Raw genomic sequence first — 16,325 nt, 5'->3', positions numbered from 1 at the left:
AGAGCCCCTCACTTGTTGAGAGTCAGCGGGGAAGAGCCTGAAGATGGGGTACCGGTCCAGGTGCGTCAGCTGAACGTCATTTGCTGTGATGTCGATCTTGGCGATGGTGACTGTGGAGTGGTTTTGATACTTTCTACCCAGCTCTTCTAACACTGGGAACAGCGCTCTGCACTTTGGGGACCAGGGTGCATCTGGAAGAGAAGGGCCGTCACTCAGGCTCACACTAATAAAGACCCTGAAAGCCACACTCCCACGTAGACACGGTCACTGCGTTCCACTAATGGTCTGTTGCCATGCAAATTGCAGCCCCCTCTCTTCTAATAGTATGTTAGGTTACTTTACATTTCAACCATAGTACCTGATCATCATGAACTAAATTAGAAAAACATAATAACCTAGCCCCCTTCCATTCAGACACTAAAACTTTTCACATGTTGGGACGTTTTCTACTGTTCTCTGAAAATTTTCCTTTCCACTCCAGCTGAAGAGGAAAACCAAGAAAAACATTTATGATAGATGATTCCTCATGTTCTGCCAGAAGGGGTGTGTGTGTGTGTGTGTGTGTGTGTGTGTGTGAGAGAGATAGCATGAGAGTTTTCCAACAGAGGTTAAGCTCACAGCTCAAGGTCACTTAGTTAATTAAGCAGAGGAAGTGGGGTTTGCAGACAGGTTGTTTTGAGCTGTGACCATGGTATCACACTGCCTTTCAGTCCCGTGGAGGAGAACGCACCCAGGAAGTGAACATGAGGTTGTGACAGGTACAACTACCCCCGGGAAGGGGACACTGGACTTCCCCCTTGAGCTCTTGTGTGTGGCCCAGTCACGGGGACCTATGGAGAAAAATCTGGGACCAGCTCCAACGTGGAAGGGAAACAACCTTGCCTGCCTGTTCCATTAAAATTGCTGGCTCTGTGGGAGGCGTGGCGTCAAAGGCCCCGGTTATTACATTTGGATGCTCAGCCCATTTACACACCAAGGGCTTCTGTGACCATCTGCTCTCCCAGCTGAATCCCCGAATCTCCCTGGGAGCCCAATGGGCCCTAGGTTGGAACACGAGGGGGCCTAATGGCGGCGGTCCCAGGGAGCCAATCTGACAGCCCTGCTTCCAAGAAAATGAAGCTGCTTTTGCTTTTTACCAGAACTAAGTGGGCATTCTCACGACTCCCAGTGTCCGTGAGTACAGAGAGTCCTCCCTAGCCTCTCACTTAAAGGCAGCAGGTCATGGTAATTCAGCCATGCAGACTTTAAACACCTGGCTCTGTGGATGAACGTCCATTTTAATGAGATTTTGAAAGGCCTGCGTGATGTAATCCAGCCCTTGTTTCACCCTCCAGGCAATGATGGCATCGGAGCCGGATTTGAACTTTTTGCCTTGCCATTTACTTGCTATGTGACCTGGGGTAAGGTAATTAACTTCTCTGAGGCTTGGTTCCCTGATCTGTATCATGGGGAAATCCACTGGACCTTCCTAAGAGGCTTGTTTAGAGGAGGAAATGAGAGCAGGTGTATAAACTGCAAACTCATAAGTGCACAATAGATAGTAACTCCTCCTGTTCAGTAAAAGAGATGTCTGAAGTCACTGCATTGCCACCCTTCTCTGTGTCTCAGGGTGGAAGAGAAGGTCCCTGGCTTTGGCTCTCACATGCAGATCAGAAACAGTGAGGGAAGGGCAGTAGTTCCTGGCTGAGCACTGGAAATAATTATAACAACAGGGAAAATAATAGCAATAATACCTGTCCTTTATCAAATGCATACAAGATGCCAGACACTGTTGCAAGTCTTTTACATGCATGATGTGGGTCTTCAGTTTGGCTGCACCAACTCAGGTATGTTAAGTGTGGGCCATCTGAGAAGTTACTTAACTTACACTGGTCACTGGTACAGCAGTTACTAGAGTAGGCACTGGATTCAGGCTGACTAGGTTCCAATCCCTTACTTAATGAAGTTCACATACTAGCTGCCTGACTCTAGTAAAGTTTCTTTACTTCCCTGGGACTCTGTTTACTCATCTGTAAGGTGGGAGCAATAAAGCAGCCACTTTCAAAAGTAAGGTGTGAGGGTTAAATGAGATGCACAGGCCTGGTTTATCTAGCATTCAATCAGCCATCAGCATTACTGTTGTTACAAATGGTAGCAGGCCTGATTCTGAGAAGGTATTCCACACATTCCAAGAATTTGATTTGGGGGGAGAGTTGCTTTGTAGCTGATAGCATCGTTTTTTTTTTTAACATCTCTATTGGAGTATAATTGCTTTACAATGGTGTGTTAGTTTCTGCTGTATAACACAGTGAATCAGCTATACATACACATATATCCCCATATCTCCTCCCTCTTGGGTCTCCCTCCCACCCTCCCTATCCCAGCACTCTAGGGGGACCCAAAGCACCGAGCTGATCTCCCTGTGCTACGTAGCTGCTTCCCATGGAATTTAAAAAAAAAAAAATGGTTCTGAAGAACCTAGGGGCAGGACAGGAATAAAGACACTGATAGCATCTTGATCCAAACTCTTTGGATGTCTGAAGACCATTCTTGGCATGGTGCTTTGATAGGTTTTGGAGATTCTGGTACCCAAGAATTCAGGAGCTACACTGAAAAGTAATGTTGAAGCCACTGCCTCCAATGGCCTCTGCAGAGATACTTACAGAACATCACAAATACGTCCCTTTCCTTGTCAAAGACAATGACGTTGAAGTTCTTCCCAACAAGCTGCTTAACCGGCCCCTGGTCCCAATATTTTGGAATTTCTTCACTGGCTTGATGTTTCTAGAAAGCAAATTTGAGAGATTTTAACGGTCTCCAGAAAGGGATTGGCATTTGGGGCTCCCCACCCTGACTGGAAACAATGGAAGACTTTCTCCTGTTCTTACAACTGCCTTGGGAAAGAGTTGGAAATGCTGAGATAGATCATGAGCTAGATGTGCAGCCTAGATTGTCCGGGGCACTGGAATCAGAGGGCTGATGAGGCGGCAGGGCTCCAAACCGGGGTGGATTCTAGCATTTCAAATACATGATTGTTAGAATTCTTAGATGAGGGTGCGTTTCACATCATTAACAACTAAACTAGTTTGTGTCCCTTCTCCCAAAAATATAGCCACCCCCAGCTACCCCAAGAATCACACTAAGATCATTTTATGTGACCTATAAAATATTTGTCACACTTCGTTTCTTGACACCTTCTCCAAGCTCATCGCCATTCTTCCCTTGCTTGCTTTCTTCAGCCATGCTGGTTTGTTCACCCAAAGGGCTAGCCTTCCACCCACTTCCTCATACCCACACTCCCTTCTCTATCAGATTTATCTCTAACTCAGATTTATCTTGCAGAATGATCTCCGAGGAGGACTTCCCTGACTCTACCCCAGACAAGGTCAGGCCCTGCTTTCATAAATTCTCATAATACTTGGTACTTTTCCTGCATCACTTATTTATCATTTACATTTATTTTTCTGGTTATTTGATTAATGTATCACTATCTCAATGAATGGAAAGTCACAAGGGACTTTTTCCTCCCCCATCATTAAGTACAATTGAGTACCAGCACATCATGAGACCTCAGTCAATGTTCTGTGAACGAATGAAAGAATGAACCCAGCTCTTGCTTCTCTTTGAAGAAAGTGGTGAAAATCTCAGAACATATATATTTCTCTGCAACCATTATTTTCTGAATATCTCTTGAATTCACACCCTCATCTCTGCCTGCACTGCTGCTACCCTTGGCCAGGTAGCTTGCATCTCTCGTCTAGGTCACTGTGATAGCCTCCTGCTGTTCTCTCTGCATTTCCTCCTAACCCTCACCACACCTTTATTCTCCTACAAGCGGATTCTACCTTCACCAGACAAATCTGGCTTCCCACTGCTCTTAGGCTACCAAATCCTTAATATGCTTACAAGTCCTTGCTGTCTGGCCTTTGCCCAGCTCACCAGCCTTGTCTCCCACCATAGCTTCCCTCATCCCCACCCCAATCTCTGGAAAGGACCTGAAAATTCTTTGTGAGGGAGCGTAAAAAGTGCGGGGACTGGATATGGGAGACGGGGAATGGAGAATTAGAAATGGGCCAGATCAGGCACGTGACATATTATAGGTCATGCGAAGGATGCCCATCCTCATTCCAAGAACACAAGAGGATGTGCTGGCCCTTGAGAGGAAGATAGACACCTCCTGAGATATAACCAGAGGGAGAGAAAGAGGACAGGCAGAGCTCCAGGGAGGTTTGTAGATGTGGTGATAGAAAATGAGGGGCTCCTGTCTGAAGCCTTCTGTTTTCTTAATGATATATGATTACAGTACTCAGTTCAGACTGCAAGTAGGAATGGGGTTGGAGGAGAAACAGACTCCGAGATTAAGAGAATGAACAAAGAGAAATTTATATAGAAATGTCAGGGCATTTCTAAGAGCCAACAGGATATTTGGTTTGTGATTCCAGGAAGCCAGGCTGCCTCGTGGTGAGGTCCTTTTTCTCCAGGATTGGTCTGGAAGCAGTAGGGAAGTTAAGTTTGGGTTCAACAGGAGTGGTGATTTTGCCTGGTAAATACTACAGGGTGTAGAGGAGGTGGAAGGTGGAAGGGATCGAAGAGTTAAGGGAATCATCATCAGAGCGGTGAACCGTGGAATCCAAGTTCATGAAGGAGGGCAATAAAGGGATGGTGAAACAGGATCAGGAGACTGGAGGCCATGAAAAGGGTTAGGGATTGTAGCAATGTGGCTACTAGAGAAAGGAACTAAGAGGACGGGAAGTGTGAAATCAGGCTTGCAGAGGGGCTGCCACCTCTAGAGTATGGCCATAAGAGCAGGTGGCTGAGAGGGCATGGACACACCATTACCGGAGAAAAGACCAGGGCTTTGGATATTGACATCTCTGTAAATGAGGGCAGAGTAGGGGTCGAGGGCAGGTCTGGGACGAGGAGCTTAAGTCCTCAGAGAGCGAAAGGGAAGTGATCAGAACAGCAACGGGAATCAGGAGCAGGTGGCCGAAAGTCCAAAGGCGTGGAATCCAAAGAATCTGGACTTTCTGAAGGCAGAGGAGGAGAAGTGGTTTGGAAGTGGCATGGAGGACACCAACCTTACCAACTGGCCTGTGATAATGTTGTCCGTTAGACAAAAACCAGCTTTCATCAGAGAAGGCTGAGGGGAAGCAGTGTCTGTGGGGGGATGGACAGAAGGTAGTGGGAGCCCTCCAAGGTAAGGTGACCATACATTCTGGTTTGCCTGGAGAGTCCCAATTTATTCCTGCCATTTCAGAACACTTTTTAAAATCGCTTCCATTACTCTCAAAAGTGTCCCCATTTGGAAAATAAATAATATGGTCACCTAGCTCAGAAGGACATAACTCAGCAGGGTGGTTGAGGATATAGCAAGAGCTAAATAAACAGCAGGTGGTTATGTCATGGGGCTACATAGTGTTATGTAGCCATCCTTTTGCAGCCGCTCCTCCCTGGTCCCTAAAGCCTTTGAGGTTAAATCCTGACTGCTTCATACATGAAGCAGTCTTCCACCCCATCTTCTCCCCCAAGCAAGCATCTACCCTGGGGCCAAGTAAATCTTTCACATTAGAGTCTGAAAGAAGGAGAAGAACCTACTTTCAGAGGATGCCAGCCCTGGGAGTGCCCGTATTTCATTCGGAGATTCCTACAAAGAAAATGCCTTTACTTTAAGAATAAAGAATTAATGGTGGAATTATAAGGTCAGGACAGATCAAAGGTTAAATTGATTCGAGGTGGGGAGATGGGGGTATTTCCTCACAAGAACCATGAGGTTGACCTTTCTTCTGCCTCCCCATTCAGATGACTAAAGCCATCAGAACTACAGAAAAAGAATTATTTTGAGGCTCTGGATAAACCTTGTCCGAGGGTGAGCTTACCTTGGCCTTCCTATTCAGGAAGCTCTGGCCGAATTTCTTGAGGTTTTCATAGGTTATTTCCTCGAAAGGCATTTTGTACCTTGCATCAGAGCTTAAGTTTAGGATTTGGACACATGGGATTTCCGCCTCTGCGATCCGGAAGTATTCCAAGACACGTCCATTTCTGGGCTCGTCTGCATCCACAAGGATGAAAAGGATCTGCCAAACCAAATGAAACCTGTGTCTCTCTGGATCGGAGGCATGAAAAAGATAACGACCCCCTTACCGAGGGAGAGAAAGTGTTGGGAATCTGTTGCGGGGGTGGGGGCACTAATGGAAAGCAAATAGCACACAGTCTATGGAGCACTTCTGAAAGCCAGGACAAAAGCTCCTTTTCATCAGGCAGGTGCAGCCCTGTGTCTCGCTGCACAGACAGGCATCAGCTGTCGTCCTGGTTTCACCATCCTTGTGCAGGACACCATTCACACAACCGCAGGAAGTCAGGAGGTCCTGAGCTTTCATCCCAGTTCCTTGGGCAAAACAGTAACTTCCCCTCTCTGTGCCTCAGTTGCATTTTCTGTAAAGTGGTGATTATAATAGTACCCACATTATAGGGTTGCTGTGAGAATGAAACAGGACGCTGTGTATAAAAGGCTTAGTTCAGTGACTGGGCGGTATAAAATGCTCGGAACGTTTCACCTCATTATTATTCTAAATTATTCTTCTATCTAGGAAACCCACGACCTCATTCAATCATGCATTCAACACCTATTTGTGGAGTGGCTACTAGGCATTTTGCTAAGCACTGGGGATATAAGGCAGACAAAATCCATGCCCTCATGGAACTCATGTTCTAGTGGAGAAGACAGGCAAGAAATGAGTAAAGAAATTAGTCAATCAGATAGCAATGAGTGAGTGCCAACCAGATGATGGAACAGGGCACTGTGACTGAGTGGCTGTACAGATGGGGTGAGATAGAGGCTCAGTATTAGGTAGGAAGGCCAGGAGGAGTATCTGAGGAGGTGACATTTGAGCTGGGACCTGGGTGATGAGTAACAAGTCAGGGGAACATTTATTTAGGCAGTGGAAACTGCCACTGAAAAGGCCTGGGTGTGGGGAGGGGGGACACATAGAACGTTATAGAATAGAGAGACAAGGCCAGTGTGGCTGCAGTGCCAGAGAGAGTCATGGAAGATAGTGAGAGATGAGCTCAGAGCTCCAGTAAGGAGCCAGGCATTAATCTGAATGAGACGGGAGGTCACTGAGGATAAAAGCCAGAGTGTGACATGGTGATAATTTTTAAAAGACCACTCTGGTTGTAAAGAAGAAACAAGCATGGAAGGAGACGAGTCAGAGTCTCCTGCAGACCCTGGATTTGGATATTCTCAGGTCATTCATCTATCAAAATATTAAGAGCCCTACTATGTGCCAGACACTCTTCCAGGTGCTAGGGAGATTGTGAAAAACAAAGCAGACATATTAAAACCAACCATGTATACTTTCAATAAACATTTGTTAGAGGTGAACAAGATAAGATATGGGGGTATGACCTGTTGGAATAATATTCATCCAACTGTTTATCTTTGGCACGAAAATGGAGCACGATCAATAAATGGCATTCTAGAAGTTTGCTAACTGGGGTAAAGGCAATCTACAACCTAAACCCATGATATATGCCAAAATAAGTTCCATCTAGATTAAAGAGTTAAATTTAAAAAAATAATCTAGAAGAATTATGGCTAAGCATTGACTATTATAATAGAAATAGCGTGGAAGCAATCAGATTGTAATCAATTTAATTACATCAAAATTCTTAAAGTTTAAAATTGAATAAACCAGGAAACGTATTTACAAGAGGTGTTTCTGTAATTAGAATAACTTTCCTGGAGAAAAATGAGGTGGGATGTAGCAGACGTTAAATATGCTCGTGCCTAGTGGCTTTATTCTGTATTTATTTGGGGTTTCACAGTTTTTAATTGTTTTGCTTAAATTTCAGAATAATTTTCTTCAAGAGAAAGAGAACCTACCATTACCTTACTTCTTATAAAAATAAAGAGAAAAGTGAAGTAAATAGCCCCCAGAGTTCAGATGGTGCTAACTCTATAAATATAGGTATAATACTTAGGAAAAACTGATGTGTTTCTTTTTTTTGAAGATTTTTTTTTGATGTGGACCATTTTTAAAGTCTTTATTGAATTTGTTACAATATTGCTTCTGTTTTCTGTTTTGGTTTTTTGGCCCAGAGGCATGTGGGATCTTAGCTCCCCGACCAGGGATCAAACCCGCACCCCCTGCACTGGAAGGCGAAGTCTTAACCACTGGACCGCCAGGGAAGTCCCCTGAAATGTTTCTAATGATAATAATAACCAAAAAAATAAGCACTGTTTATTGTACATTTGCTCATTGCTTTACATATAGCACTTCTAATTCTTGCTATAACTCCCCATTTTACACGGGAGGTGACTGAAACTGAGAGGTTAAACTCACCTAAGACAAAATCACTTGTAAGAGGAAGAGAATTTGAACCCAGGTCTGTTGATGCTGAAACCTGAACTTCAGCAACTGCTTGTCTGTGCTGCTTTACACCTTCAGGCTTTTCACACTCCTTGACCTCAGGCAGGAGTGGTCTTTCCTTCCCCTCACCTCCAAGCCAAATGCTAGCCACACTGCAGTCACCTACTCTTAGTGGAGCATGGTCCATTGAAAAAGCAGCCAGACCAGTCATGTTCCCATAGTAGACTTCTCAAAATGATGAGGGAAGAAGGAGCAAAGGTTTGGTGAGAAAGAAAGAGACACTGGGCAGGAAGAAGAATGCAAATCAGGAGATTGGTATGCAAATGGATACACCAATCCTCCCTGGATTAATTTATAATCGGTAAGGCAGATGGATCGCATTAGGGTCTATAGGTCTTGGATTCCTAAATAAAGAGCCCCAAGGAGCAGTGGCAACTTCCGCAAACCTTGTTTTGGAATTCCTTCGATGCCAATTTATAATGCTGCATTGTCATACGAAATGACTTGGAGCTTTTGGAGACGAAGAGCAACATGTGATTCAGGATGTGCAATTCATAAATCAGATCCTTATTCTGAAATTAAAAGGAAAACAGGTCATTCCTTGCACACAGCTGCCCCAGCTACCCTTCTCCCGGGACCCTTTGCTCACTGACCTCAGTGTTGTATTCAATAACAAAATCTGTGAGGTGCTGTTTTATAAGTTGATTGAGGATATGTTTGTTGGTACTGTCATCGATAAGCTCCTGGCGGTTCACGATTTTTCCCTTGGACAAACGAAGAAAACCATTAGAGGGCAGTAGCATCCATGATGTAGGTACTTAACAAAAGTAATAGCACAATCTTCCCCTTGGATAAAAGGAAAACACCATGGTAACAGGTGTAATACATAATCTAGATACTTAATAAATATGGATGGCTGGGCAGATTAGCCTGAGGGTGGAATACGGGTATGTGGAAGCCATGAAATCCTCCAGCCTACAGACACAGGGAGGATACTTGACGGACGGCACCAGCGGTCTTGCTCTGAAATCCATCAACGTATTTGTGCTGTTGCTGAGCAGTTTCTCACACGCTGCTCCTAACCAATGAATTTGTCAGGGATACTAAGGCAAGCCCATTTCTGGGAGATACAGGGCTTCTCTTATAGGGGACTTTGATGAACTTTCTTAGAAGTACGCTGCAGTCAAGGACTCTTCCATCCCACCTTCCTTCCTTCCAAAGGGTCAGATCTATTGGTACCTCATGGTCTGATAAGTTTCCCCCAGCTCCCTCTCTATTTTCCTTCAAAGGCCTTTCCCCTAGTCTTTTGCATGATTAATCCTGCCTGATGACTGCTTCTCAGAAGGACCTGGATTAGCACAGGAAATGACATAATTCTCTGTAGCCCAGGATCAAAGTCTGTGGGGGAAGGAGAAAGCAGCAGCTATCTCCTTATTTCTCTCTCCTCCATCTCCTTCTCTTCATCTATGCCAATCCCACCCTCTAGTCCAAACCTAATCCTCGGACTCCTGCAAACGTCTCCTAATGGTCTTCCAATTTCTCCCCCTGCTTCCCTTCCATCTATCTCCTACACTTCAGCCAGAGTGATGTTGTTAAAATGCAACTCTTGCTTAAACACTTCATAGGCCCTATTGTCCCCTGGATAAAGCCTATACTCTTTCCTGGCCGTAACAAGAGTTTAATAATCCTAATTAGACTTATGGAGAGCTCATGTTATACCAGCCACAGTTCTAAATATGTTATATGTATTAACTCATTTAATCTTCATAACATCTCATTGTGCTATATACTATTATTTTGCCCATTTTACAGTTGAGGAAATTGAGGCACAGAGAAGTGAAGTGACTTGCCCAGGGTTGCTAAGGTAGTAAGAGGTGAAGCCGAGATTCCAAGCTAGGCAATCTGAATCTAGTGCCCATGTTCTTGACCATTAACAGAGACCAAATCTCTCCTAAATGCATTTCCAAGTTTGCTATTTGGTTTTTGATTTTGTGATTGGGTTTATTCTGCAGAATTTTAAAATTTTTGTATGATCCAAAGTTATCAGTATTTCTTTTCATACTTTCTGGGGTTTCTGTCATGCTTTATAAAGGGGCTTTCCCCCTCCCTCCAAGGTTAGAAAGCAGTCTCTCCCATGGCATCTTCTGGTCTTTCCACAGTTTTATTGTTATATTTTTAAATCAGGGATCAATCTGGAATTTAATATGGTGGAAGGAGTGATATATAGATTTAGCTTTAGTTTTCTTCTTTTAAATGGCTACCCAATGCTAGTCATTGAATAACATGACTAGCATATTGTATACTATTTTCCCTACTGGTCTAAAATATCATCTTTATCATATACTAAATTTCCATGTGCATTTGGATCTATTTCTGGACTCTATGTTCATTCAAAGCACAAATCAGCTTATTTTATTCTCCAACTTAGAATCTTTCAATGACTTCCATGGGCCTAAGTAAAACACAATGGCTCACAGTCTTCTCTATGAGAAGACCTCTCTGAGAGTCAACCAGCATCTGGATATCACTCCACCTACTTCCTGTGTGGCCTTAGGCAAGTAACCTAACCTCTCTGAGCCATGTCTATAAGCAATGTGGTTATTGTAAGGATTTAGCTTTGCGTGGCGAGGGAGTAATGCATGTTCCAGGAACCAGACCACAGTGTCTAGAGTAACACCGTTCAATAGAATTTTCTGTGATGATGGAAATGCTCTGTAAATCTGGAAATGCTATTGAATACAGTAGCCACAATCCACCCGGTAATAGCTAGCTTGATTGAAGAACTAAAATTTTAATTTAATTTTAATGTAAACAGTCACATGTGAGTAGTGGCTGCCATATTGGACAGCTCAGATCTAGATCCCAGAGGGAAAGAGGAGGAAGGTTTGTAATAGAGGTTAGACTGTGGAAGGCTTCGTGGGCCTCATCAGGGACTTATCTTTATCCTAAAAATTATAGGAATCAGTTAAAGGGCTTTCAGTTGGAAGGAGGAAAGCGACCATCAGATTTTAATTTCGGAAAGATTTTTCTTTAGAGGACAAGATAAAATGTGGTAGACCAGTTGGATGTGCGTTGTATTAGGCTATGGAATATGAATGGTCACTTGATCTAGGATGGTAGCAGTAGAAAGAAATGGATAGATTCACAGGATATTTTGGATTTAGAAATCAATGGGATTGGGCTGATGGATTGGTTTTGAGGGAGGTGTTAGAATGATGCCTAGGTGTTCTGGCTTTGCTTACAGAGGAGCTGGGAGAGATGGTGACACCATTCATTAAGAGAGAAAAAACACTAGAAGAGGATCTGGAGGGGAGATTATGACTTTAGGCATGGCCATGTTGAGACATCTAGTGATGGATATAAAGGTCTGGAGATTAGAGAAGTCTGGCTGGAGACGGAGATTTGTACGTCATGGGTGATGAGGAAAGGGAGATGGACCAGAGGAAAACTCGAGGCAGAAGATTGAGCCCTAATTAATGTCATTTACTGGTTAAGGAAAGGAGGAACTCCCAATGGAAAATGGCTAGAAAGGCCAGAGAGACAACAGGAGACTCTGATTTCCCAGAAACTGACTAGTCCAATGCCCCTTAGTTCACAAGTGCAGAACCAGAATTTATACCCAAAGCCCATACATACACACATAGTTCATTATTTTGAACTAGAGCCCCCTCACTAGCAATAAGACCAAAGTCCTACCTTTCTGAACACCAGAACACTGTCAAGGGTGACGTGGAAACGCCCAATGGCATTTCTAATCAAAATCACTCCAAACGTTAGTTCTGGGAAGTCTTTGATCACATCATAGAACAACTCTGCTACTTCTTCCTCTAAATCCTGTTTGGGGAGAGATGTCTGATGAGGCTTTGGTGGGAAGCAAAATGCCTGGATTTTTTAAGGACAGGGTGAAAATAGTGACTAATTCATCTCTTCACCTTTCCAAGTTCTGTGGTTTTGTTGGGCCACCTAAATCCACTTTCATGGATGTTTCATACCCAGAATACTTCTATGGCTATGACTAAGCCCAAAATAGGCAAATCCACAGAGATGAATGGAGAGAATCGATAAACTTGACCTTTCCCAAGTATTAGAGTGAAGGCTGTTCTAACACAGGTGTTAAGACTTTTTAACATTTATTCCTTAATTGCTTTCAGAAGAGGCCATTGATTTGGCCACATGTGGTACCAAATATGAACTTGATATCACGGTACGGTTGTAGTTTCAGCCTTCTTCTTTAGCTTGAAAGAAAATTGGGGCCAAAAACGATGTCAAAATGTAGGATGGGAGAGAAAAAGGTACAAACTCTCCCCTTGTATAAATATAATCCCAAAGTTCTGACTTCTACTCAGAGAAGGGGAAGAGTCATCAAAGTTACAGGAAATGAGTTAAGATGTATAAGAAACTCATTCTCCAAAAGCAAGAGCAATTTGCAAATCATTTATCATTCAGTGATATTCTAAATGAACCCTCAAAAAGATCAGTTATACTATCAAAACCACTTCAATATATGTCAATCTCCTCTCCTCTCTTCCCATTACTGTCCACCTTTGTAGTTAGCTTCTCTTACCATTTCAGCTTCCGTTTCTTTTTTATTTTTTATCCTGCAGTTCCCCCAGAAAACCAGTTCATTGAAAAAGGAAGAATGGGCATGGAATTAACCTAAATGGGAGACCTCTCCTCACCCTACCCACCCTCTCAGACACAGGATTCCCCATCAGTTGAGAAGCCACCTCCCACCTCTTGAATGCAGTACCTGGAAGAAGCCGATGATGACCAAGGGCCTGGAATTCACAAAGTCTGCTATCTCACTGGTGTCAGAGAACAAAAATGCTTTCTGGCTAATTTGTCTTCTCAACCAAACAACCAAGGCAGTAGATTCAACCACTCCTGGAGAGAGACATACAATTAAATGGATCCCACAGAAGTTTCCTCTCGAACTGGAGCAAGTCCTGTCTTCCCCAAGTTAAATGACTAGAAACCTCTTGTCTTGGATTCCCACCCCTTGAAGTCCAAGGTCAGTTTCTCCTCTCCTCCCCACCTGAGCCCCAAAACGTGAACATTAACAACAGCAGCTAAACTTGACTGAGCACTTACCAAGGACCGGGCACTGGGCTGAGCATTTTGCATGTCTTACATCCCCACAATAACCCTATGGGATACATATTCTCCCAATCTTGCAGATGAGGAAATTGAGGTTCAACTTTGCCATTGGCCACTCCGCTAGTGAAGCTGGGAATCAAACCCGGAGGAAGCGTGCCCAGCTGTGTTTTCTTATTCACCCTTCAAAGTGACAGGAGGATGGATTTATTTTTTTAAAACATAAAGTTTTAAAATGTAATTAAAAAGGCCAGCTAGCTCTGCACCCTTGGGAGAATTCCATTATCTCCTTGTGTCTCCAGTTCCTTAGCTGAGACCTAGATGTCCATGAGATCATACACCCTGACTTCCATTTCTCAGCTATCATATGGGAAGTGCCAAGCACACAAAAGGCATCTAAAATCGGGACACATCTACCATATCTGGGGAGACATAATGGTGTGCCAGAGTGTACTCAAGGCTACAAATGGACTTGTGTTTGCTAGGATCATCAGTTTCATATGGTGGCAGGTAATGTAAAATATTATTTTCTGTCAAGGCCTGCTATAGAATATAATGGATTGTTTAAAATGAGTTTATGAGCTAAAGCAATGTTTGTTGTGAGTAGCTTTGGACAACATATTGGGTTGGCCAAAAAGGCCAATACAAAGGCCTTTATTCTTCACTCTTTCACTCGTTCATTCATTTGATAAATATGCATTGGGTGCCTATTACGTTACTGAATGCTGTGCTTGGTCCTGGGGATAAAATGGTGAGCAGAGACAAGACTATGCAGCTCTCGTTCTGTTGAGGAGGACAACTATCCAATAACTGCACAAACAAGGGTAAAATCACACCCAAAGTAAGTATTCAAAAGCAAAGTTCTATGAACCTATATAAAAGATACACGACCTAGACTGTGAAGTCAAGGAGAGCTTCCTGGAGGAAATCACTTATGAGCTGAAAACTGAAGGATACATAGGAGTTAACAGGAAGCAACTGGAAAAGGAAAGGCAGAGAAAACATCCTGTGCAAAGGCCCTGTGGCAGGACAAATTGCTGCCTGGGGCTTGAGGAATGCACACTGAGTTGCTAAATCGACTGGAAAGGACACTATTTTCAGTATGTTTGCTTACTTTTCCTAAGAACATTAGGCCTTTTAAAAATTTATAATGCAGTATGTTTACATGCATAAAGGTATACAAATTATAATGTATAGTTTGATGAATTTTCATAAAATGAACACACATGTATAAATATCACCCAGATAAAGAAATTGAACGTTATCAGCCCCTCGGAAATCTCCATGGTGCCCCCTCCCAGCCACTACCCAACCCTCACCTAGAGGAAACCATTATCCTAACTTCTAACCTGCTCTTGAACTTTCTATTGAGTCATACAGTATGTGTTTAGGATCGGGCTTCACTATACGTGTGAGATTCCTCCATGTTGCACCTGTAGATTCGTTCCCCCTGCTGTGTAGCATTCCATTGTGTGAATATTCCACAACTTATTTATCCATTCCCTGTTAATGGGCATTTGGTTTGTTTATAGTTCGGGGCTATTAAGAATTAATTCTTGTGCATGTCTCTAGGGGCACATTGTATGCACTTCTGTTGGGTACATGCCCAGGAGAAGAATTTCTAGTCATGGGGACGCTGTGTCCAGCTTTAGTAGATACAGACTAGACCATTTAAAAAGCCACAGTGAATCAGGCCTCTAAAAGTTGGTAAGAGGATGATGTGGTGGTCTCAAGGCACAGAGGGGGTGGGGGAGGCTTCATGCCACCCTCAGACCATGGCTCTCCACCCACTGCAGTCACTCCCTCCTCCTGGACACCAGCCCCAAGGCTGAGTTTCTATTTTCACAGTCGTCCAAGCCATCTTTTAGGAAGAAAGAGACACATATCATGAAAACAAACTTTCTCTTAAAGGCTTTGCCTGAAAAAGTTATGTCTTAAATGACCTGAAAGGAATTGGTTTAGAAATTCTGAAAATACCAAAAAAAGGTGAATAAAACCCTTCCAAATGGGTTTGAATTACAGGTCCTCAGAACCACTGCTCTGATTTCCCTTTGTGCTACTCTCTCCCTCTGTCCGCACTCCAGCCATATCCTTTTCATCCAGCACACTGGGCTTGGTATCCACCAGTCCCTCTGCCCGGGCTGTCCTTTCCTCTCAGCTCTCAAGGGCATCTCACCCTGCTTATTTAATTCTCAGTTTGGTCTTTTCTTACTCTCCCCTCAATCATTCTCTATTTTATGACCTGTTGTATTTTCTTCACTGAGTCTGTTTCTGAAGCTATGATTTTTTTCCTAACTTTCTCAGTAGCTCCTGAGGGGGAACAGAATATGCCACCTCAAATTCTACTACTTTGGCATATTATTTTGAATTAAAGTTACTTGAGAAATAGCCTGTGCAAGAAGGATGTCTGACCCTCCATTGTCCCTTCGAAAGCAGGAAATAAATCTCCCATGTAGAGGTACCCTCCCTATACCAGGACGGTAGACTACATCCTTATCACCAGACATAGGGATTTAAGGTCAAGAAGGTTGTATAAAAAAACCTTGTTACTTCCTCACTAATTTGCTACCCCAAGCCCAAACACCTTTGCCTTGTCAATTCTTCACAACTTTATTGTTTCTTTGTCTAAAAGTTGCCTGTTTTGGTCACTTTTTTGAGCCTCGTATCTTTGGGACTCCTGTACGTTATCAAATTAAATTTGTTTTTCTTCTTTTACTCTTTCTTATGTCAATTTAATTATTAGACCAGCCAAAGAACCTAGAAGGGAAGAAAGGAAACATTTTCCTCCCCTACATCCTGTAGTGTCTGGCTCACAGTAGGTGCTCAGGAAATAGTTATGGGATGAATGGATGAGGGGAATGAATCATTAGATAACTCGGTTTG

The 16,325-nt window shown here is 43.3% G+C and overlaps 1 protein-coding gene across 1 annotated transcript in view; it reads right to left on the bottom strand.

Annotated features, from left to right (window-relative positions):
• The window catches only part of PDILT (protein disulfide isomerase like, testis expressed), a 37,152-nt gene that overhangs the window by 2,531 nt on the left and 18,296 nt on the right, over window positions 1-16,325 (bottom strand). The window contains exons 3-9 of the mRNA XM_067705112.1: window positions 13,099-13,232; window positions 12,045-12,182; window positions 9,002-9,112; window positions 8,795-8,920; window positions 5,856-6,053; window positions 2,643-2,763; window positions 13-191 (exon numbers count right to left, since the gene is read on the bottom strand). Of these exons, the coding sequence (XP_067561213.1) occupies window positions 13-191; window positions 2,643-2,763; window positions 5,856-6,053; window positions 8,795-8,920; window positions 9,002-9,112; window positions 12,045-12,182; window positions 13,099-13,232 (1,007 nt within the window). The remainder of the gene's footprint in view (window positions 1-12; window positions 192-2,642; window positions 2,764-5,855; window positions 6,054-8,794; window positions 8,921-9,001; window positions 9,113-12,044; window positions 12,183-13,098; window positions 13,233-16,325) is intronic.

Source organism: Pseudorca crassidens, chromosome 15 (genome assembly GCF_039906515.1).
Source record: "Pseudorca crassidens isolate mPseCra1 chromosome 15, mPseCra1.hap1, whole genome shotgun sequence".
NCBI classification, from domain to species: Eukaryota; Metazoa; Chordata; class Mammalia; order Artiodactyla; family Delphinidae; genus Pseudorca; species Pseudorca crassidens.
This window is presented reverse-complemented; position numbering and strand designations above follow the sequence as displayed.